The 23,563-nt window shown below is 40.6% G+C and overlaps 1 protein-coding gene and 1 pseudogene across 1 annotated transcript; one reads left to right on the top strand and one right to left on the bottom strand.

Annotated features, from left to right (window-relative positions):
• The first annotated feature begins 458 nt into the window (after positions 1-458).
• On the top strand, positions 459-2,691 carry LOC116130480 (annotated as a pseudogene).
• A 15,488-nt stretch (positions 2,692-18,179) lies between these two features.
• Positions 18,180-19,674, bottom strand: LOC116130460. Its single transcript, XM_031416204.1, has 3 exons — positions 19,324-19,674; positions 18,573-18,881; positions 18,180-18,197 (listed from the first exon to the last, which is right to left on the bottom strand). Exons 1-3 carry the CDS (start codon positions 19,672-19,674, stop codon positions 18,180-18,182), a joined length of 678 nt encoding a protein of 225 aa, XP_031272064.1.
• Between the last annotated feature and the right edge of the window lie 3,889 nt (positions 19,675-23,563).

The following is a 23,563-nucleotide window of genomic DNA, read 5'->3' as shown; positions in this document are numbered from 1 at the left end:
TTAAGGCATAACACCATTCATCTTATGCAATCATTTTTTTATTTAAATAAGGGATATATTGTTAAAATTATCAATTAAAATTTGAGTGTAAAATACGGTTCTTTTTGTTTTTCCTATCTATTCATTATGAATATAACTTTTAAATGTTATTATTAAATACATTTTCAACCTCAACTCAAAAATATAGAATGACATTTAAGTTAAGAACTTGTAAAATATTAAAGAATCGAATCTCATATGGAAGTACGCTTGAGTTTATATTTAGGCATATCATATGCTTTATATTTAGTTCTTAACTTTGTTTTTGCTATTGTTGCTTTTTTAAGTTTAGTTTTGGTTTGGGTATCCAAGCAACTTCATGTTCTGCAATCACTCCAAGTAACTTAATGTAAAAAAATTCCACCTTCTCTTTCCTATTTATGACCTTATAAATTCTCAGTCTCTCACGCAAACTTTATATCTTCTCCCTGTCTCTCTCCCTCGCCTCAGACACTCAAGTAAGTAATCTCACAGACAGACCAATTTTTTTTTTTATTTATTATTAAAACAAACATGGGTTGCAATGATTGATCGAAAGTGTTTTTAATGTTTTTTGGATTGCAGGTGAAGTAATTTAATCTTTACATAATGGATGGAAGTGTGATGGATGCTGTGATAAATAATGGTATGGAGCTCCCTTCCCTATCCAGTGGAGAACGGTTTGTGGCCAGTGGAGAACGGACTGTGGTTTTAGTTGGGCGTGCTGGCAATGGAAAAAGTTCCACCGGGAATAGCATTCTTGGAAAAAAGGCTTTTAAGTCCAAGGCTAGTTCATCTGGTGTTACTAAAACTACTGAATTGCAGAAAACTGAACTCAAAGATGGCCCAATCATTAATGTTATTGATACTCCTGGTATGGTAACTTGGATTTGATTGTACAGTTTACAACTTTTATCTTGTATTTGAATTTTGTTCATCAAATAAACTAATGTGGTGAGTCATTGCAGGAGTCTTTGATTTGTCTGCTGACTCTGAATTTGTTGCGAAAGAAATCGTCAAATGTATTAAATTGGCCAAGGATGGTATCCATGCAATCCTTTTAGTTTTGTCAGTGGGAAACCGTTTTACGCAAGAAGAACACGATGCAGTACTTACCTTGCAGTCTCTGTTTGGAAGAAAAATAGTAAACTACATGATTGTAGTCTTCGCCGGTGGGGACAAACTTGAAGAAAATGAGGAAACATTGGAAGAGTATTTGGGTCACGAATGTCCAGATCCTTTAAAGGTTTCTTTTTTAACTTAAGTTTGATTCATTAGCCGTGTTGTTAACTTAAGAAAAATATTGTTTTGAAACTATTTTATTTGGTTAGCATATATATGCTAGGCTGAACATCTTCAAGCTTTACGATTCTTAAAATGTTCATTAATCCTGTAAAAAGGTTAATATAAGCTACTTTTCAAATTTATATTAACATTGTCTCAGGAAATTCTTGCTTTGTGTGAAAATCGGCGAGTGCTTTTTGATAACAAGACTAAGGATGAAACCAAAAGAGCTAAACAAGTTGGAGAGCTTCTGTCCCTTGTTAACAGGGTCATAGCGTAGAATGGTGGACAACCATACACAGATGAAATATTTGCTGAAGTGAAGGTGAGTTTGTTCACAATTTTTTTTTTTTTTTTTTTTTTTGACTCATGCAGTTCACATTAAATATGTCATGAAATATCTTTATTTGATATACAGAAGGGGGCTATGAAACATCATGAACAACAAGTGAAGGTTGATTCCCTAAAGGGGTATTCAAAACGAAAAATTACAGAGCTGAAGGCGGAAATAGAAAGATCATATGAAAATCAACTCAAACGAATTAGTGAGATAGTAATCTTGTTGATCTATGTTCATTTCTTGATTTATCTAAGCTGTATAATTGCAAGATGGTAAAGGTGCAATTGTGGCTTTTCCCTGTACTTATGGAGAACACCGCCCTTAGAAAGATTAAATTTCTTATGCACCTCAGGCTTTAACTTACCATTTCATTGAAGAAAACTCTTTTATAAAGCCATATTTTCACATATTCTGATTTAATGACTATAATTTTTCATAAAGGTTTTGTAGATACTCTTTTGCATTTTGACTTTCAATGAATTAAGAAGTAATAAGAGTACCTGCGGTAGTTTGTTCACATCGAATTGCACCTGTCAAGCATTTTTATACTGTATTTCCTGTTTTATTACTATTATTTCCCCTTTCCGATAGGCTAAAATTATAGCACGCCTTGGAATGATCTTGGTAATCAATGAGATCCTATGTAAACATATATTCTTATATGATTAACAATGGTTGTAGGATTTCAGGGGTCCTCCAACTGTATCAAATTTAGGGATTCCATTTTACTTGGGAATGGTCTCCAGTTGATAAATTTGGCAATGTTTTAGCTAATGTTTTATCCTTTTCATTCATCAATAATATCGAACAGTATTTGTATTATATTGTTATTCTAGGGCTTAATGGTCCACGTTGATGTTTTTAATAGCTTGAGTTGAAGCTCACAGCGACAACTAGGAAGCTTGAAAAGGAATTGTCGGAGGAGCGAGTTGCCCGATTAAATTCAGAATTGAACGCAAAAGACGCTGAAACGAAATCAAACAACGAAATTCGTAAGCTTACAGAGGATCTTAAGAAAGCGAATAAGGAGATTGAGAGGCTCCGTAATAAAGAACACCTAAGATTGTTTTATCTTTTCGCTGCTTTTTTTACCCTGATGTCAATATGTTCATACTGCAAATATAATATATTCATATAAAAATCTTATCTTTTATTCTATACCTGTCATGTAAATTTTCAGAGTGCTAGCTTGAATTGCAGTTGAAACTTATATTAATCTTATCCGTCCGGTATATTGTTATACAATAAAGCATGGGGCAACACCAAGGCATGCGGCTGATTCAACGGTAGAGCATCATGGGTTGCTTTTGATTCAATAACTTACCACTTTTGGCTTGATCTTATGATTAATAATATTTAATAATGCAATTCACCCAGTGATGTGATGTTAATTTGATAATCTAGTTGCTTTTGATTCAATAACTCAGGAGTTAGCTATTTTATTCATCAAAATATAGTTAGAATGCCTACCATAAATAGCTACACCAAATTTTTATCATTTTTTGTTAAGCAGAAACTAAAATTGAAAGAGGAACTGGGTTTTCAACAGTTGAAACCAAGTTACTGTGCTCTTTAATGAGCAAGCAAGAGATTTAAAGAATTTTATCTTCCATCCATCACAACCTAACATACTGTTAGAATTAAACAAAGATAATAATTAATAAATATTCTTCAATTATATAGATCGATATATATGTATATATAGCTCGAGTGATTTATGCATGTATCCACAATTGATGTCCCATCAAATAGAAACGGTTTGCACATGTATCCATAATTTATCTCCTCTCAAACACAAGTGATTTGCACATGAATAGATAATTTATCTCCCATCAAATACCATTATTACAGTAAAACAAAGTTGATGACCTTAATTATGAAAATTATTATCTAGGGTAAACTTTTTTAAAGTACACAAAAAAAATAATAATTATAAAAATACAAATATAAAGGATAATTTGAGGAAAGATCCCTTTAACTTTGAAAATGCATTGATAATATCTGAACCAAATCAAATTTGAACATTTCATTGACCCACCAGTCACAGATATTAAATTAGAAGATTGATATACTATAGAAAATTCAAAATATTTATATCCCTCAGATAATTTGTTTGATGAGCAAGTTATATCAAATAAGGACATCACGTTTTTGCCCTTGGAAAATTCAGTGTGAGGCTTTCCAAGTAGAAGGAGGAGTGTTCTAGGAGAATGTGGGATCTCAATCCTCTTTTGGATTGTCCTTACACTTAGATTCTCTATTTAGTTATGATTTTACTTCCTTATTTTGAGAATATCTCTAAGATAGTTTGTTTGGTGGGCAAGTTATTTATGTTATTTGATATGGCCAAATTCTAGGTTAGATCAAGTTGAAATTGTTGAAACTTTGAGTGAGTAGGAGACCAGGTTCCATTTATAAAATAACCTTGGAGATGGTACCATAAGCATTGAGTTTAATTGCCACGCTGGAGTCAAAGCATTTTTGAAGAATTGTTTCTACTAGCCTATGCGACGTCGTTTTGGTTTTTAGCTTAAGTGACCTATCGTGACACTTGATCCTTATTTCACTGTAACCACCTTGCCCCTTCCCATCTCACTTCTCTCTCGAAGATGAACTGGCAGAATGCTGTGGCATCTCAGCGTTGGCAAGTGGTGACAGTGAATTTTTCCGGTCAATCTGAGCAGAATGCTGAGACATTTGAGAAGTAGCAAGATGTTGGCAAGGCACTGCTGGCTGAAGCATACTTGAAGTGAGAACCGGCTCGATGTTTGTCATAAGCATCTGTTGCATTTTTGGACCATTCCATTGTTCCAACCCACCAAGTTGTGTTGATGTTGAATGAGATGAACCAACTGCTTTGCTTACTGAAGTTAACTTCGAAGGATGGGCTTGTTGTTTTCTGTTGGAATTGGAAGCAAAAACTAAGTACGCACAAATGACAGATAGGCTTGCTGATTAAGAGAAGAGTTTTTATTCAACATGAACTACATCAAAGTCACATAATTAATTTCAACATTACATACATATATAGTTTATCTTAGAGTTTAGATAACACTACATAACTGAACATGATAAAATCACATAACTAAACGTAAGTTTCTTTTAGTTTAACAGTTGTAACTTAACCGAAAATCAAACTGTTGTCTGAACAAATCTGATCGCCTAATGCAAGTTGTAGGTCGCACAACACAGATCGCAAGTCGCAGGACGCACGCCGCAACAAACTTTTCTCTCACCACAGCGAGCTGCTGTTGCCGCGACAGACTTCCTTTTGCCGCAGCGATCAGTTCTCTGATCTGTTTTAGAGAACTTCATTTTCACGCTTGCCACGGCATTCTTCATCTTCAGTATCTCAAAACACTTTTTGCTGCTGCGCAATGTTCTTCACTTGGTTCCTGCGTAAATCTAGACAAAAGGTTAATGGAAAAAATTATATCCGGCATTGTTGCCGTTAGGTACATTAAGCTTCCAACTAGACTTCTATAACTTCTTCCATCTGCCTTCCTTTTTCTTTCATTCTTCACAAGCTTCAAATGCAAAGGTAGGGGAGTTGTTGTAGGTTTGTTATCCTCCATTTTAAAGTCCTTCAAAATTCTTTGAGCATATTTCTTTTGGCATATAAAGATGCTATCCTTCTCTTGACTTACTTCAAGACCTAGGAAGTAATTCATTTTCCCCAAGTCACTCATTTAAAACCCCTTCATCACACTTCTTTTGAAATCTTCAATTTTCTTATTAACATTTTCTCTTATGACTTTGGAATACACTTCCAACAGGAGCACAATGGTTGCGACTCTGCATTAACTTCCTGTGTAAAAAGCTGGTTATGTGGGAAAGCAGTATTGTATGATTGCTCCATAAAGAGGGGCTGCCACGGATCTGTCGGTAAACTTTGTTGTGATGCACCAGGCTGTTGTTGATAATGCTGATGATTGTTATGGATATCAAGTTGGATGTGTGCAGTGCAAATGTTCGGTTGATGGACATTTCGCTATAGAAAATGGTGTTGTGACTGCAAGATTTGGTTTTCCTGATAAACAACATTCTTTAATGGCTGATTTCCAAGGATATCCCTCTGGCTTGTAGCAGAGGTATTTTGGTTGGATTCCTTGTTCAATTAAAGCACCAGCACGATCACGTGATACATAAGAGACATTCTGCAAACTGGAGCTTTTCCCAGCATTGGCTATCATAGAGGTCTGAGTCAGACCTGTAATTGAGTGAAAAACTATGTTAAACTAATATATTTTGCTCAAGGAAACTACTATGATTAGGCAGGTGCAACTACTGCAGTGATTGGTATTGCAACTCCACTTCCATCGTTCTCACAATTCTCAAAGGAGGTAGCATACTGAATAAATCTTAGAGGAAAACAAAAAAAAAAGAAGAATAAAAAAGGGAAACTAACACAACTATAAGAGAATAACCAGATCAATAGACATCCATACTATGCAAAGCACACAGCCGTCAGACCAGTCAAATACATGTTACCCAGAAAATGCATTTGCAAACGTGAATATTGGTTTTGAAAACTTATCAACCGTGACAGAAAGCACTCACATAATCACATCTACCCTTTTAATATTACAGCACGGCATTGTATATTTTTGTTATGCCTGGAAAAGTAGGGCAGACGCGGAGCCCGGTCAGCATAAGTGGTCAAAGCTTAGGTAAACCCATAGCTATCCAGGCGCAGCCACGTCGCGTGATAACATGAGCAGCATGCTTCTGTCAGTGCAGTGGGTGTGCGCCAGACTAGCTAAAGGCTGGAGAAGGTCCACGTGTCCAATCCATGTACAAATCGCGTAAATCACTATAGTAGGTGGGCAACGGGACATAAAGAAGGATTTGCACGGAAGTCTGACCAGCTCACAAATTTAGTAATCATTACCTTAACTCATCCCACTATAAATAGAGAGCTTCTCTCTCGTTTGGGGGATTGGCTAATTTCTCTGTGGAATAGCAACACATTCTCTCTCTCTCTCTCTTGTAACCTCTTGTAAGTCAGCTCGCTAATCGCGACCTGGTCTCGATATATTAATACAATATCAGTGGACGTAGGAATCGCTTGTTAAAGCATCCGAACCACTTTAAACATTGTTCTCCATCTTTTATTCAATTTCTTACCCCCATTCCTGTGTGTCTTCTAGGCCAGCTCAGCATCTCACGCGTGTGTTTAGTTGGTGTCAAAATCCCACATCAACAGTTTGGCGCTAGAAGGAGGGGCTTGATTTAGTATTCGTCCTTCATCAGGAGAATCTCTAACTAACTGGTCCTACAATAGCAAATGGCTCACAGATTTGAATCTGAGCAACCCCATAATGGTGAGGAAGAAGTCCTCCAAGTGCAAGAGGGCACTTCAGCTTTGCACAATATCATGGGGGATATTCCCTCAAGCTCACGACTTGATCCGACCATCATGAGCTACCTGGAGAGGTTCAACAATACTCTCCAAACGATCAACCAAAGGTTGGATCGCTTGGATCAGGTTACACCACCCGAATCAAATGAGGCGATGCCACTGCCAAAAACGCCTATACGTCACATAAAAGCATAGAAAAGGGTGATAGCCCGTGCCGCACGCACTGTAATGCGTCAAAGGAAAGGAAAGCAGGTAGCGAACAGTGTGCTTAGAGGCTCCGAGGGACCAGCAAACACCGATCGCACCCCGGGTAGAATACCCATGGTGCAAAGACTCGGTGACAAGTCGCAGATCGAGATGTCCCATGCCACATCGCGCGAGCACTCCCACAAAAGTGCAAAACAGGGAGATTCCCACCATCGCCAGAATAACGACCCCGATCGTTATCGTGCGGGAAGTTCCTACTGTCCGCAGGTCGGTTCGCACCACCACGGAGGTCCTGAAGGTTCCTTGGGCCATTTGTTGCCATCGCACGACTCTAACCAGCGTGCGTCGAGAGCGGTCGGAACTACCAGCTGAGGCGAGGAGGAATCCGATCTCCGGACTTTCCTCAACCGCAATCGAAAAGGTCAAACCTGCATGGGGGAAAGTGATCCCGAGATAGCTCTGTTGCCTCGGATTGAGGACCTATAACAAGCTATCGATCAGTTGAAGGCTCAGCAAAATTAGCGAGGGCAGGTCGCAGAGGTGTCTCCCTTTTCTGCGGCTATGTCAGCCGTCCCTTTCCCATCCAAGTTCAGAATGCTCGATATGCGGGCATTCGATGGGAATTCCGATCTGCAGGATCATTTGTATGAATTCAACGACATGATGGAACTTCATCAAGTTTCTGATTTGGCAAAACATCGATGCTTAGCGGTGACCCTTACATCTCACGCCAAGCGATGGTTCAGGTCACTCCCGGCAGGATCGATTAGCTTGTGGAATTAAATGAGCTCGACAATCTTGAGACACTTCCAGGCAGACAGGAAGTTCTCAATGCCTTTGAGCTACCTCAGCAACATAAGGCAAGAGATGGATGAATCTCTCCAATCTTACATCAACAGATTCCATAGAGAGCTCCATAAAGTAGCTTACACTCCCAAAGAGTCCGTTCGGACTCTCATCATAGCGGGAGTTTGTCCACAGACAGATCTATGGAAGGAGTTGCAATCAGAGGACGATGTTTCTCTCACCCGCTTTTACAGCCTTATAAAGAAATACCTTCGTATCGAGAACTCCGTGGCGGTGCTCCACCACCACGACCCCGGCACTTCAGGCAGTGCGCCAGGTCGGGGGAAAATAGGAGGGCTGATCGTTGATGGGCTAACGATGATCAGCGAAAGGGAAAGAAATGGCGGTTTGAGCCCAAGAAGTCTTATGCTCTCGCTCCTTATAGCGATCGCGACAAGAATCGATATACCCCTTTGAATGCATTTATCTCAGCAATTCTTGACAAGTCAGAAGAGGCCAGTCTGCTTGGAGATCCTGAGCCCATGAAAAATCCCCCTTCAGCTAGAAACAGTAAAAAGTACCGTGGTTATCATCGGGACAATGGGCATCACACTGATGAGTGCCGAGCTCTCAAGCAGGCAATCGAAGATCTTATCAAGCAGGGGCATTTCAAAGAGTATGTTGATGACTCTGCTCCTGTAAGGTAGAAAAATCGAGAGGAACCGGGCAAGAAGCGTCGTGATCACAAAGAGAGTGGGGATAATCTTTGGGGGACCACACCTCAAGGGAAACTCACGAGGTGCCTAGGAAAGATATGCTTGCGCAGTCCATCACGACCCTGTCTGTATGATGAACACAACGCAGTGACCATCAAAGGTTCGCAAAGATGAGGAAATCATCTTCTCTGAAAAAGACGCAGTCCGATTACATCATCCCCACAATGATGCTCTCATCATTATGCCCCAAATAGGGCGCTGCGATGTCCACAAAATGTTGGTGGATAATGAAAGCATTGTGAACATCCTATTCCAGCGAGCTTTCGAAAGAATGAACTTGGATGAGGCCGACCTGAAGCCTGCCTCAATCCCCCTATATGGTTTTACAAGGGATCACTGATCCCCATGGGAATGATCTCGCTTCCAGTCACACTGGGTGACTTCCACGAAGTGACCAAGGTCACGGAATTCTTGGTAGTAGACTGCCCCTCTACCTTCAATGGTATCCTGAGGCGACTTCTACTAAGAAGTTTCAAGGCAGTCACTTCGATCTATCATCTTAAAATGAAGTTCCCCACCTCAACGGGGATAGGGGAAGTAAGCAAATCTCAACCAACATCTCGCGATTGCTATGTGAGGGCAGTGCAAATGGCATGTAAAGGGAAAGGCATCCCCCATGGCATTCCTAAACAAGCAATGGCAATCAGCCGGATCGAACCACAGCCTGGCCCAACTGAGGATAATATGGATCCTCATATCCAAGAATGCCTTTCCAATAGGCCAGTTAAGGATCTACCGGAGGTGTCAATCGACCTGAACGAGCCAAGCTAGGTATGGAGGATTAGAAGTAACCTTAACCCCCAGCTCCCTGACGACCTGACCAGCTTCCTCAGAAAAAATATAGATGTGTTCGCATGGACGCATGCTGATATGGTCGGGATCAGCCCGGACATCATTTGCCATGCCTTGAACATCGATAACAAAGCTAGGCTGGTCCACCAGAAAAGGAGAGCGATGGATCCAGAGCGATATGTCGCCTTGAAAATCGAGGTAGATAATCTCCTTCAAAATGGGTCCATCCGAGAAGCTCTCTACCCAAGCTGGGTTGCTAACCCAATTCTAGTGAAAAAGCTCAATGCAAGTGGCGAACCTGTGTGGACTTCATCGACCTCGAAAAAGCCTGCCCAAAGGACAGTTTCCCCCTACCTAAGATCGACCAGCTCGTTAATGCCACCTTTGGGCATGAGCTGCTGAGTTTCACAGACGCATACTCGGGATACAATCAAATTTCGATGTATGCGGCGGACGAAGAGCATACCTCCTTTGTCACAGATCAACGACTGTATTACTACAAGGTTATGCCTTTCGGCCTGAAAAACGATGGGACGACTTACTAGTGTTTGGTTAACCGAATGTTCTCCAAGCAGATCGAAAAGTCGATGGAAGTCTACGTTGATGACATGCTATTCAAGTCGCATGTCGCTTCAGATCACATAGCGCATCTCGCTGAGATGTTCGATATCCTCCGGAGATACCGAATGAAGCTCAATCCTTTCAAATGCTTATTCGGGGTGTCCTCAGGAAAATTTCTAGGGTACATGGTCAACTAGCAGGGAATAGAGATCAACCCCGAGAAAGTATAAACTCTCCTCGACATGAAAAGCCTGACCAACCGAAAGCAGGTTTAGAGTCTCAATGGGCAAATAGCAGTACTTAGTCGCTTTATATCGAGGGTAACAGATCGCTGCTTGCCATTCTTCAATATCCTAAGAACCAACAAGTTTGAGTGGACTCCCGAGTGCAAACAGGCATTCCAGAGCATTAAAGAGTACCTTGAAAAACCACTTCTTCCATCCAAGCCTCTCCCACAAGAAGTTTTGCTCCTATATTTTTTCGTCTCTCAGTACGTGGTCAGTGCAGCTTTAGTTCGAGAAGAGAGCAGGGTTCAATGGTCAGTTTATTATGCGAGCAAGCGTCTACTAGATGTCGAGATGTGGTACCCGAAAATGGAGTGATTGGCTTATGCCCTGCTGATCGCTTCTAGAAAGTTGGGACCTTACTTCTACACCCACACAATCCATGTAATGACTAGTTACCCACTCAAGCAAGTCCTCCAGAAGCCAGAGGCATCAGGTAAATTGCTCAAGTGGGCCATGGAGCTAAGTCAGTTCGATCTACAATATAGACCAAAAGCAACTATCAAAGGGCAGGCTGTTGCCGATTTCATTTCTGAATTCTCATATCAGCCGATAAAGGAATCCAAGAAACAAGCCAGTGAAGTCACCCAAGAACTATATAGAATCTATCGACCTGGAGCCTATATGTCGATGGATCATCGAACAGAAAAAGGTCAGGGCAAGTCTTTTTCTCCTAAGTCCCAAGGGGACTCGTATCCATGGCATCCTCTAGTTCGGGGTTCAAAGCGACCAATAATGAGGCTAAGTATGAAGCTCTACTCGTTGGGTTGCGATTGGCTAGAGAAATAGGATCAACCGCGATCAGCATCAACAGCAACTCCATGCTAGTTGTCAACCAGGTTTTTGGGGAATATCAGGCCAAGGAAGAAAACATGATCTGCTATCTGAAGAAGGCTAAGGTCGTGCTCGAGCCGTTCAAGCACTTCAAGATTACACAGATTCCTAGAGATATAAATTATGTGGCAGATGCATTGGCAAAGATAGTCTCATCGGTAGACTCAGATGCACCAGAAAGTATTCCTGTTCGGTTCATAGAGGCCACCAATGTCAGCTTAACCAAACAGGCCGTGAATGCAGTAAAATCAGTTTCCTGGATGACTCAGATCATTCAGTATCTCTGAGATGGGATCTTGCCCAACGACAAAGTCAAAGCAAGAACCTTGCGAACAAGAGCCTTGCGAACAAGAGCTGCTCATTACACACTCATAGGAGATCAGCTGTACAAGCGAGATTTTAGCGCCCCTCTTCTCCGATATGTAATCGATGAAGAAGCAAATTACATCATAAGGGAGATACATGAAGGAATCTGTGGTAATCACACGGCCGTACGATCCCTCGCCAACAAGGTTGTTCGTCAAGGGTATTATTGGCCCTTGATTCAAAAAGACGCTTACAACTTTGTCAAAAGGTGTGATAAGTGTCAGTGGTTTGCGAACATACCACGAGCTCCTTCCCACCAGCTGATAACCATGACCAGCCCCTGGCCATTCTCTATGTGGGGAATCGATCTCATTGGTCCCATGCCAGTTGGTAAAGGGGGAGTTAAGTATGCAGTGATCGCAGTAGACTACTTCACCAAGTGGGTTGAAGCAGAGCCCTTGGCCGCAATTACCACCAAAAAGCTAAAGGACTTCGTCTTCAAAAATATTGTGTGTCGCTATGGGATTCCTCATACCCTTCTCTGATAACGGGAAGCAGTTTGATAACGAGAAGTTCAAGCAGTTTTGCGGCGAGCTAGGCATCCATAAGAAGTTCGCCTCGGTTGCAAGACCACAAGCAAATGGTCAAGTTGAAGTTGTCAACAAAACCATCAAGCACACTCTGAATGCCAAACTTGGCGCAGCCAAGGGAAATTGGGCCGACGACCTTCCTGAAGTTCTGTTGGCATACAAGACAACTTCGAGAACCTCTACCTCAGAAACCCCTTTTTCGCTAGCATATGGCTACGAAGCGATGATCCCTATGGAGGTAGGGACTGGTTCACTTCGGATGGACCTATTCAATGAAACTGACAATGAAACGCTTACACACGCAAGTCTAGATCTAGTTGAAGAACATCGCAGCAAGGCTCAGCTAAGAATAGCAGCTTATCAGCAACGCGCGAAAAGGTTCTTTGACTCTAAGGTCAGAAGAAGAGACTTCTAGGTCGGTGACCTTGTTTTAAAGGAAGTCCTCCTCGATACTACAGAACCAAGTGTGGGAGTTTTGGGATCGAACTAGGAAGGCCCATACCGCGTCGCCAAAGTGATAAGGCCGGGGACTTATCATCTCAAAATGCTGAATGGTTCTGAAGTACCGCAAGCTTGAAATGCGGAACATCTCCGACCATATTATCAGTAATTCCGAACTCATCTTTTCCTTGTAAACTGTTTTTAGTCCTTGTAAATAAAAGAATTACCTTTCCAAGTTTATAATTATGTTCGCATAGACTTGTTATAATTCTGTTCACATAAACTTGTTCTAATGTTATTATAAATAGTTAGAATGCAATCTCATGTATAACATAGGGTACAGAAATTGTAAGTACTCATGAAAGATTAAAAAAGATATGTATTTATTCATTAATAAAAGGAGAAGTACATGAGCGAGCAGGAAAAGATCCCAAAAACAAAAGCAATCATTGGCCTTCATCCCCAATTCTTGGAGGCGTGACCTCATCGTCCCCGGGCTGATCGCTAATCACCTGGCCAGCTACGGCTCCCCGAAGGCATACTCTAAAGGCTCTCCCTAGTCAGGACCTCGGGCGGCCTCTGCCGCATCCTCATCATCAAGCCACGCCATGGATCCAAGAATTTCTTGGTATTCCTCCGGGAGCTCGGATATATCCATTTTAGGATTATTTGGCTGTAGGGCATAGATGGACTGAATTGCCCATTCAGCAGCCTTTGACTTGATCTCCGCCCCTTGACACTGTATCTCTTCAGTCAGCGAAGTGACTCTTCCCTGACTAGCTTGGAGTTCAGCCTCAAGCGCCCACCTTTGCTTCTCGGATGCCTCCCACAGCTCGCCCCTTTCCCGCTCTACTCGTGAGGCCCGCTCGAAGGTCATTTTAAGCTCTTGGTCTTTCTCGCCAGCCTCTCTGGTGAGTTTGGCCACTTTCCTCTGGAGCTCCTTTATCTCCTCTCCGTGCTTCTCTAGCTCGGCCTTCTAAAAATCCACCTTGCGAAGAGTAGCATCCCTTTCATTCAGGTACTAGTTCACCGAAGCGATGGATAATTCCTTCTCTGCCTGAGTGGCTTCTAAGTCCCGCTTGAGCCGCGCTCTCCTCCCTCAGCGCGACCTCCCCCTTGGCAGCTCCCAGTCGGACCTTTTGTAGGGACAATTGCATGGAGAACAGAGCCTACGAACAAAAAGAGTAACAAGTTAGTATCCTTGCTATTGGAAAGGATAGGTGTAAAGTCCTCACCGAGGACAGCTCGGTCTACCTTGCTCAAATGTTGGATGGATATGGACATCAGGTCTACATGATTGGAGGCCACGAACTGCTCGAATGGCTCTGCGAGCCCGCACTCCAACAGGGTAAAAACCACCAGCTATAGATGATCCAGAAGCTGTCCCATCGAGTCCAACACTGGAGTGTCAGTGTCCGCGCCTCCAACAGGAGTCTTGTCACCCGTCGGTTCTTTGCCTGGTCTCCTCCTAGGATGTGCGACCTCGTTTTGCCTTGCTCGCGGTGCTCCCAAAGCAATGGAAATGTCAGGCTACGACCTCCCGGGCTAAGTGCCCAAGTCCTCCAGTTTAGACTCTAACTCTTCGGCCAGAATTTGCCTCCTCTTCTTAGGCCGTTAGGCCGTCGTCTTCTACCTTGGGCAAACAATCGGGGGCTGGGGAGCACCCGTAGGTAGAACTAAAGCACCAGCCGAAGGCTGAGGAGCCCCAGTAAGTCGTACCAGAGCTCCCGCCATTGCCCCTCCAGCAGGGGGACCACTGGGAGCAGCTCCAGTTGGTCCGATAGCGCCCACTTGGGGGAAGGTAAACTGCCTCGGTGATGGCGATCTAGGAACCTTTGGAGGTATGGTTGCTACACGAGAACGTCGTTAGTAAAACAGTTCGCTGCATGCACAATCTAAATAAGCCAAGGTTGCAAAGCTTACTCGGTCGGGGCCCTAGGGTCATTTTCGAGTTAAAAAAATCGTATTTTCGTAAATTTACGGTTGTCACGAGCAATCTGGCGTCGCGACTCTCTTCTGGCAAAAAGCCAAAGATCCAGATCCTCGAGAAGCTCTAACCTGGTCTTTTTGTTATCTGCAAATAAAAAAGAGCTCGTTAGCGAAGACAAAAATAGTCCGCAAATTCACAAAAAATGAAAGCCTACTCGGATCCTGGAAATAGCAAATGCCATCATAACGAAAGAAAAAGAACTTCGTCTTGTATGCTCCTACATTGCTCAAGTAACTGTGTATTCCCGCTTCGATGGTAGTTCGCTTAGAAAGATAGTAAGAATCCTTGTCCTTACTTTTCTTCAGAATGTACGAGCAACCGAGCTCCACTATAGTTAGCTCACCCAATCCACTCTCACGGCATGCAATGTACATAGCCACAGCTATCATGTACGCGTTTGGCGTGAGCTGAAGTGGTACGATCCTGAAATGATCAAGGACCGACCTGACAAAAAGGTGGAAGGGGATCAACCTTCCACTCTTGAATATATTCTTAGAGATCACAGCAAGCCCCCGTGGCAGATTCTGAGCTGTGCGTGTCCTATCTCGGAAGACCTCCACACGAAGAGCGTGTTGGTCTACTACCTTTTCAAGATCCTCGAAAGTCATCACCGACAAGATCTCTTGAGGGGGACCCGCATGAGCATCCTGCATAGGCGAACTGGTCCTTTCCTTGGCTCTGGTCATTGGGGGGTCCATTCTACTGTGGTCTACAAAAGCGACAAGCAGGGAATTGTTCAATCCTCGTGCACTATTTTGTATGATAACGTGGAGGAAAAAGTAAATACTTCCCCCTTTAAACCCTAGAAAAACCCTAACAGAATATTTTTAGAGCCACCATTCGTGGCTCAAACCCAAGGAGAATGTTTCATCTTCGGTCAACTACTGGCAGACTGTCATTGCATGGAAACTATTGAAAGAAAGAAATGAATTCTTACCTCTTGGAATGAGAAAATTAATCCTCCTGCTTCGAATATCAAGTGCGCACCGGTTTGAAAGGCAAAGAATCAAAGTTCACAAAAATCTCTTGCTCTCTCTGAGAAGATGAATATTGTGACATTGCCTGAAGTGAGCCTGGGTTTTTATAGTAAAAGAAATGACACTTTAGTTTTCTAAAGTCAAACGACGTTTGGTCGGAAAAATGCATCTCACTGTTGATCACGACCACATGTCGTAGATCAGCAAAGAAGAGTGACCGTCACGCTTCAAGAGAGCAAATCATCGTTCTCTTCCGTTGAAAAACTCAAGCGACGACACGTTTTCCCTCCTCCACATTAAATACACCCCCATCCGCATTTAATGCTCTGATAGAGAATGTCGTTTCAGCATGGCTTGCAATGCGCATGGTTGGCACTCATTGCACATAAGACACGTCTGTCAGAGCAAAAGGTATTTCATTAAATGTATACGCTGCAAAAGTACAACGGATAACATCTGAAGAGGTCGTTACATAGAACACTTTTCGTCTTATGTCGCAAAACGACGCAACTCTTCGATCTTGCCTTGTGTCAATTGCGAAGCGACGTGACCCCTTGGGCAAAAATTACTCCAAGTGCAATCAGGTCATGGACCTCAAAAGAGGATCAAAATCATGGCACTGATAGTCTAAGAATAGGTCGCTCATCCTTAAAATAACGACCATATCAGGTCGCATGCATAAAAGTGTCTCCTCGACCTCTTTGCAATCAGGTCGGGCCAACCAGAATCTCTCCGAAAACGTCAAGTCACGGCATAATATGTAGTTCCCAAGGTTCTATTCTCAAACCTTAAAACTAGGGGACTTCTGTTATGTTTGGAAAAGTAGGGCTGACACGGAGCCTAGTCAGCATAAGTGGTCAGAGCTTAGGTAAACTCGCAGCCATCCAGGCTCAACCACGTCACGTGATGACATGAGCAGCATGCTTCTATCAGTGCAGTGGGTGTGCGCCAGACTAGCTAAAGGCTGGAGAAGGTCCACATGTCCAATCCCTGCACAAATTGCGTAAATCGCTCTAGTAGGTGGGCAATGGGATATAAAGAAGGATTTGCACGGAAGTCTGACCAACTCACAAATTTAGTAATCATTACCTTAACTCATCCCACTATAAATAGAGAGCTCCTCTCTCGTTTGGAGGATTGGCTAATTTCTCTCTGGAATAGCATACACATTCTCTCTCTCTCTCTTGTAACCTCTTGTAAGTCAACTCGTTGTTCGCGACCTGGTCTCGATATATTAATACAATATCAGTGGACGTAGGAATCGCTTGTTAAAGTATCTGAACCACTTTAAACATTATTCTCCATCTTTTATTCAATTTCTTATCCCTATTCACATGTATCTTCTGGGTCAGCTTAACATCTCACACGTACGTTTAATTGGTGTCAGAATCCCGCATCAACAATTTTCATCGTGATTAGATAATAAACAATCATTAATGCTTGATGTCACATGTTAAGTTTATGACATGACATTAACATGAAAGAAATAGATCTGACAATAGATCTATAAAATCACAAAAAATACGCCCTCTGTTTCTCCAAAATTACTAATATTAGACATGTTTAATTGTTTTTGGTGTTAGAAAACCATTTTCAACTTTATATTTCTCTCTTTTTTATTGTATAATATTGTTTTTTGAAACCGCCATTGTAGAATAGACCTACAATTACGAAATAAAATATAATAAACCAAAGTGTCTACACCTGCAACCTTCATACCTGTATTAGAGGAGGATGCAGCAACATTCTGATGACATGACTCTTCTATTGGCTTCTTTATCTCAGTTATTGCGCATAAATAAGAAGCCTGAGCACTAGAGAGCATCATGAGCAATTAAACTTAGCTCGTATTAAGATAATGGAGTTTTATATTGGAATCATTTTATTAGATACTGTAATTATATAACTATCCTGTGAAACAGATAATAGAAAAAACAATCCAATTAACAGTCTACTAAAACTCCATGAAAAACTCATGACATTAAAATAATCAGTACAGAGCAAACTTCATGCACAATGTACACTGTAAAGAAACTTTTTGTCAAAGTTCCATCTTAAGGTCAGAAGAGAGGGACCTACCAACAAGAACAAACAGAAAACAATAATAATATTGAGGTCCAGAAGACACAGGACCTAAAACCTCGAATCAAAAATTAATTTTATATTGCCCATGTACCAATCCTTGCTGTGATTTGAATTGTTATCTCTTGTGGCCTATGTTACAGGGTTCCATCAAATGAGTTTACCCACGAGTCAATTTGTGAAAGCAATTTTACCTGTTCCTAGACAGGATGCAAGTTTTTCTTGATCAGTATAAACTACATAGACTTTGTTCAGGTTGCGTTGTGGTACGATGCAGCTAATTCTTCAAAGGAGTTCACCAAAGAATCAGTTCCTTATTTAATCATCCCTTATTTTCAAGCTGGGATGTTCCCAGTTTGTACTCATTATGTGTGCTTTTGCTGCAGTATATCATACATGACACAATGTGATTCTTCTAAATCATGTTAATTTTGGTATCTCACCCAAATCAAGTAATGTACCGTCAATTGTACAAAGAATATCCACAAAGCATAATAAAATGGTGGAAAAATAAAGATTACCATCTGCTAGTTTGAAAGGGACCAAATGCTAATAGTCATCAATAACCTGCAAAGTACAATAAAACTGCAGACTGTGGAAACAATTTGAAAACTGAGACAGAGGTATACCTTTGTGTTAGCGTTACAAAATGCATTTAGCTAAATTTTCAAACAAACTTCATTCAGTTGACATAGAGCATCAATATCAGAAGAGGGATACTTGTTCTTTGATGAGACCCCTAATATGCTGGTTTATGGTAGGAGACGTAAGGGTACGAAGTAGAGGATTTTGGGTAGCTGGCAAGAANTAAATGGCTTCTCTGTAGCAGTTGACTGCTGATTACCATCTACACTGTTTGATTCTGCACGAAAAAGGGATGCTGATTTTACCAAGCAAAGTTATAAGAAGGAATCGATTTAGAACTTCATTTGGGGCATAAACCTGGGTTGACAAAAAACTTGTTTTAGGGTGTCCCTTTTTTGGATTTGATAGTGGTGAGACAACAGATGTGTGCTTCCCATGCTCTGGGGCTTTTGAGAATGGAATTAAGGGAGTAGAAGGAGAACCTGTTATTGATGATGAACTGGCAGAATGCTGTGGCATCTCAGCGTTGGAAAGAGGTGACAGTGAATTTTTCCGGTCAATCTGAGCAGATTGCTGAGACATTTGAGAAGTAGCAAGATGTTGGCAAGGCACTGCTGGCTGAAGCATACCTGAAGTGACAACTGGCTCGATGTTTGTCATAAGCATCTGTTGCATTTTTGGACCATTCCATTGTTCCAACTCACCAAGTTGTGTTGATGATGAATGAGATGAACCAACTGCTCTGCTTACTGAAGTTAACTTCGAAGGATGGGATTGGTGTTTTCTGTTGGAATTGGAAGCAAAACTAAGTACGCACAAATGACAGATAGGCTTGTTGATTAAAAGGAGAGTTTTTATTCAACATGAACTACATCAAAGTCACATAATTAATTTCAACATTACATACATATATAGTTTATCTTAAAGTTTAGATAACACTAAATAACTGAACATGATAAAATCACATAACTAAAGGTAAGTTTCTTTTAGTTTAACAGTTGTAACTTAACCGAAAATCAAACTGTTGTCTGAAAAATCTGATCGCCTAATGCAAGTTGCAGGTCGCACAACACAGATCGCAAGTCGCAGGACGCACGCCGCAACAGACTTTTCTCTCACCACAGCGAGCTGCTGTTGCCACGACAGACTTCCTTTTGCCGCAGCGATCAGTTCTCTGATCTGTTTCAGAGAACTTCATCTCCACGTTTGCCACAGCATTCTTCATCTTCAGGTATCTCAAAACACTTTTTGCTGCTGCGAAAGGTTCTTCACTTGGTTCCTGCATAAATCTAGACAAAAGGTTAATGGAAAAAATTACATCCGGCATTGTTGCCGTTAGGTACATTAAGCTTCCAACTAGACTTCTATAACTTCTTCCATCTGCCTTCCTTTTTCCATCATTCTTCACAAGCTTCAAATGCAAAGGTAGGGGAGTTGTTGTAGTTTTGTTATCCTCCATGTAAGTTTTCAAATTCTTGAGCATATTCTTTGGCATATAAAGATGCCATCCTTTTCTTGACTTACTTCAAGACCTAGGAAGTAATTCACTTTCCCCGAGTCACTCATTTAAAACCCCTTATCACACTTCTTTTGAAATCTTCAATTTTTATTTTCTCTTATGATTTTGGAATACACTTCCAACAGGAGCACAATGGTTGCGACTCTACATGAACTTCCTGTGTAAAAGGGTTATGTGGAAAGCAGTTTGTTTGATTGCTCCATAAAGAGGGGCTGCCACGGATCTGTCGGTAAACTTGGTGCTCAGAACGGTAAAATAAACTTGGTTGTGATGCACCAGGCTGTTGTTGATATGCTGATGATTGTTGTGGATATCAAGTGGATGTGTGGAGTGCAATGTTCGGTTGATGGACATTTCGCTAGAAAATGTGTGTTGTGACTGCAAGATTTGGTTTGCTGATAAAAAACATTCTGTAATGGTGAATCCAAGGGTGTAGCAGAGGTATTTGCTTGGATTCCTTGTTCAATTAAAGCACCAGCACGATCACGTGATACCCAAGAAACATTCTGCAAACTGGAGCTTTCCCAGCATTGGCTACATAGAGGTTCTGAGTCAGACCTGTAACTGAGTGAAAACTGTGTTAAACTAATATATTTTGCGCAAGGAAATTACATGATTAGGCGGTGCAACTACTGCAGTGATTGGTGGTGCAACTACTGCAGTGATGGTATTGCAACTCCACTTCCATCGTTCTCACAACTCAGAGGAGGTAACTACTGAATAAATCTTACGAGGGAAAAAAAAGAGAAGAATAAAAAAGGGAAACTAGCACAACTATAAGAGAAAACCAGATCAATATAATCCATAATATGCAAAGCACACATGAAACTATCACACCAGCCGTCAGACCAGTCAAATCTACCTTTTACTATTACAGCACCAGAAATGCATTTGCACACGTGAATATTGGTTTTGAAAACTTATCAACCGTGACAGAAAGCAGTCACATAGTCACATCTACCCTTTTACTATACAGCACGGCATTGTATTTTTCATCGTGATTAGATAATAAAACAATCCATTAATGCTTGATGTCACATGTTAAGTTTATGACATGACATAACATGAAAGAAATAGATTCTGACAATAGATCTATAAAATCACAAAAAATACGCCCTTTGTTTCTCCAAATTACTAATATTAGACATGTTTAATTGTTTTGGTCTTGAAAACCATTTTCAACTTTATATTTCTCTCTTTTTTATTGTATAATATTGTTTTTTGAAACCAACCAGTAGAATAGACCTACAATTACGAAATAAAATATAATAGACCAAAAGTGTCCACACCTTCAACCCTTATACCTTAGTAGAGGAGGATGCAGCAACATTCTGGACATGACTCTTATTGGCTTCTTTATCTCAGTTATGCGCATAAATAAGAAGCCTGAGCACTAGACAGCATCATGAGCAATTAAACTTAGCTCGTATTAAGATAATGGAGTTATATTGGAATCATTTTATAGATACTGAATTATATAACTATCCTGTGGAACAGATAATAGAAAAAACAATCCAATTAACAGTCTATACTAAACTCCATGAAAAACTCATGACATTAAAATAATCATACAGCAAACTTCATGCACAGTGTCAGTGTAAGAAACTTTTGTCAAAGTTCCATCTTAGATCAGAAGAGAGGGACCTACCAACAAGAACAAACAGAAACAATAATAATATTAGGTCCAGAAGACACAGGACCAAAACCTCGAATCAAAATTAGTTTTATATTGCCCATGTACCAATCCTTGCTGTGATTTGAATTGTTATCTTGTGGCCTATGTTACAGGGTTCCATCGAAGGAGTTTACTCGAATCAATTTGTGAAAGCAATTTTACCTGTTCCTATACAGGATGCAAGTATTCTTGATCAGTATTAAACTAGATAGACTTTGTTCAGGTTACATTGTGGTACGATGAGCTAATTCTTCAAAGGAGTTCACCCAAGAATCAGTTCCTTATTTATCATTATTTTATCCCTATTTTCAAGCTGGGATGTTCCGAGTTTGTACTCATTATGTGTACTTTTGCTGCAGTATATCATACATGACACAATGTGATTCTTCTAAATCATGTTAATTTTGGTTCTCACCCAAATCAAGTAATGTACCGTCAATTGTACAAAGAATCTACCAAAGCATAATAAATGGTGGAAAAATAAAGATACCATCTGCTAGTTTAAAAGGGACCAAATGCTAATAGTCATCATTAACCTGCAAAGTACAATAAAACTGCAACTGTGGAAACAATTTAAAAACTGAGACAGAGGTATGCCTTTGTGGTAGCGTTACAAAATGCATTTAGCTAAATTTTCAAACAAACTCATTCAGTTGACATAGAGCATCAATTCAGAGAGGATACGTTCTTTGATGAGACCCCTAATATGCTGGTTAGGTAGGAGACGTAAGGGTACGAAGTAGAGGATTTTGGGTAGCTGACAAGAAGGTTCTTTGTGCATGAGGTTTGTTTAGGAGGACATATGACATTAGGGGAATGGGTGATTGAGATGTTAGTAGAATAAAAGGAGAGGCAGAGATTGAGAGGATATTCAAAAGAGAAAAGTAGAGTGGGAGGTTGCTGGCCGCCCTCGAAGTCCCGCACTATCTGGGAGGAGTTAGCCCTCAAAGACCAACATTATTTCTGTTCTTTTGTTTAAGTTGTATTCCTTTTGATTGTGCTATTGGTAGTGATTGCTAGTTTAACTTCTGTTACTTCGTTGCTAGAATATAAATAGACTTGACTATATTTTCTGGGTTTTGCTACTGTTTATTGATATTTTTTGGGTTGAGTCTTGAGTGTTGTTGTTGTTGTGGTTTGATGAGTATTGGAAAGTATCTATCAATGTATCATTCTTCAAAACATCTACTCTGTCATGTAATAAAAAAAAAAAAAAAAATGTCTTAAGAGATGACGCATAATCATGAATTATCAACAATTCATTTTGTTCCTAGAGAAAAGCACACAGAGATCTCTCTTAGATTTTGTATAAAGTTTTCAGGCAGAGCTACTTTCTGCAATATGTTTCTTGCAAAAAAATAAAAAAAAAGAAGCATATTTATTTTTGTTAGGATTACTCCATCTTGATCAACATCAGAGTTGACTATACTAGGTAGTATTTATTAACAAAACTCTTGATATAATTCCCACAACAACACAAACAAAAAAAAAAAAAAAAAAGAGAATCATATTTCAGATATATAGTAATTAGCATCAGGAGAAAAAAGATTGGTTCAGTTCACTTCAAAATGCGCAAAGTTCACTCAATCTGCTAATTTATACATATCAATTTGGCAGTTTTTTTTAAATAAAGCCGTAGTATTCACGGTTCTGATGAGAGAAAATTTAGCTGACCGGCCATCCCAAGTTTCGATTTAAGAAAATGGCCTTGAAACTTTTTTTTCATTTTTTTTTTTTAATTTAGAGAAGCTGACGTGGCACAGTTAGGATCCATTAAACATGTAAAATGGGTTAAAATGAAAAGATTAAAACATATAAGGACGAAATCTAATTAATGAAAGTTTTTAAAATTTGAAATTTGAAAAAGAGCCCCACCCATTCAAATCGCTTAATCGAAACCAATTAAGGCAAAAATCGATATCTTCAATCCCTAAACGCATTCTGTGCAATTTCCGACGATAACAGTCCACATTCTGGCAAATTTTCACACCCAAATTCAATCCTAAAGTTTCTTCCTTTCTTAAAACCATGGTTGACATTCACAATGAGGAGGAAAACCCAACGTCTCTTCGAATCGTAGAGTCCGGCCGGCAAGCAGTTCAATGGCTGCTTCGGTGGATCCTCCGATCAGTGAAGGTGTTCCAACAGTGGAGA

Source organism: Pistacia vera, unplaced genomic scaffold (assembly GCF_008641045.1).
Source record: "Pistacia vera cultivar Batoury unplaced genomic scaffold, PisVer_v2 Contig221, whole genome shotgun sequence".
Lineage (NCBI taxonomy): Eukaryota > Viridiplantae > Streptophyta > Magnoliopsida > Sapindales > Anacardiaceae > Pistacia > Pistacia vera.
The sequence above is the reverse complement of the archived record's forward strand: the minus strand, read 5'-3'. Positions and strand labels throughout refer to the sequence as shown.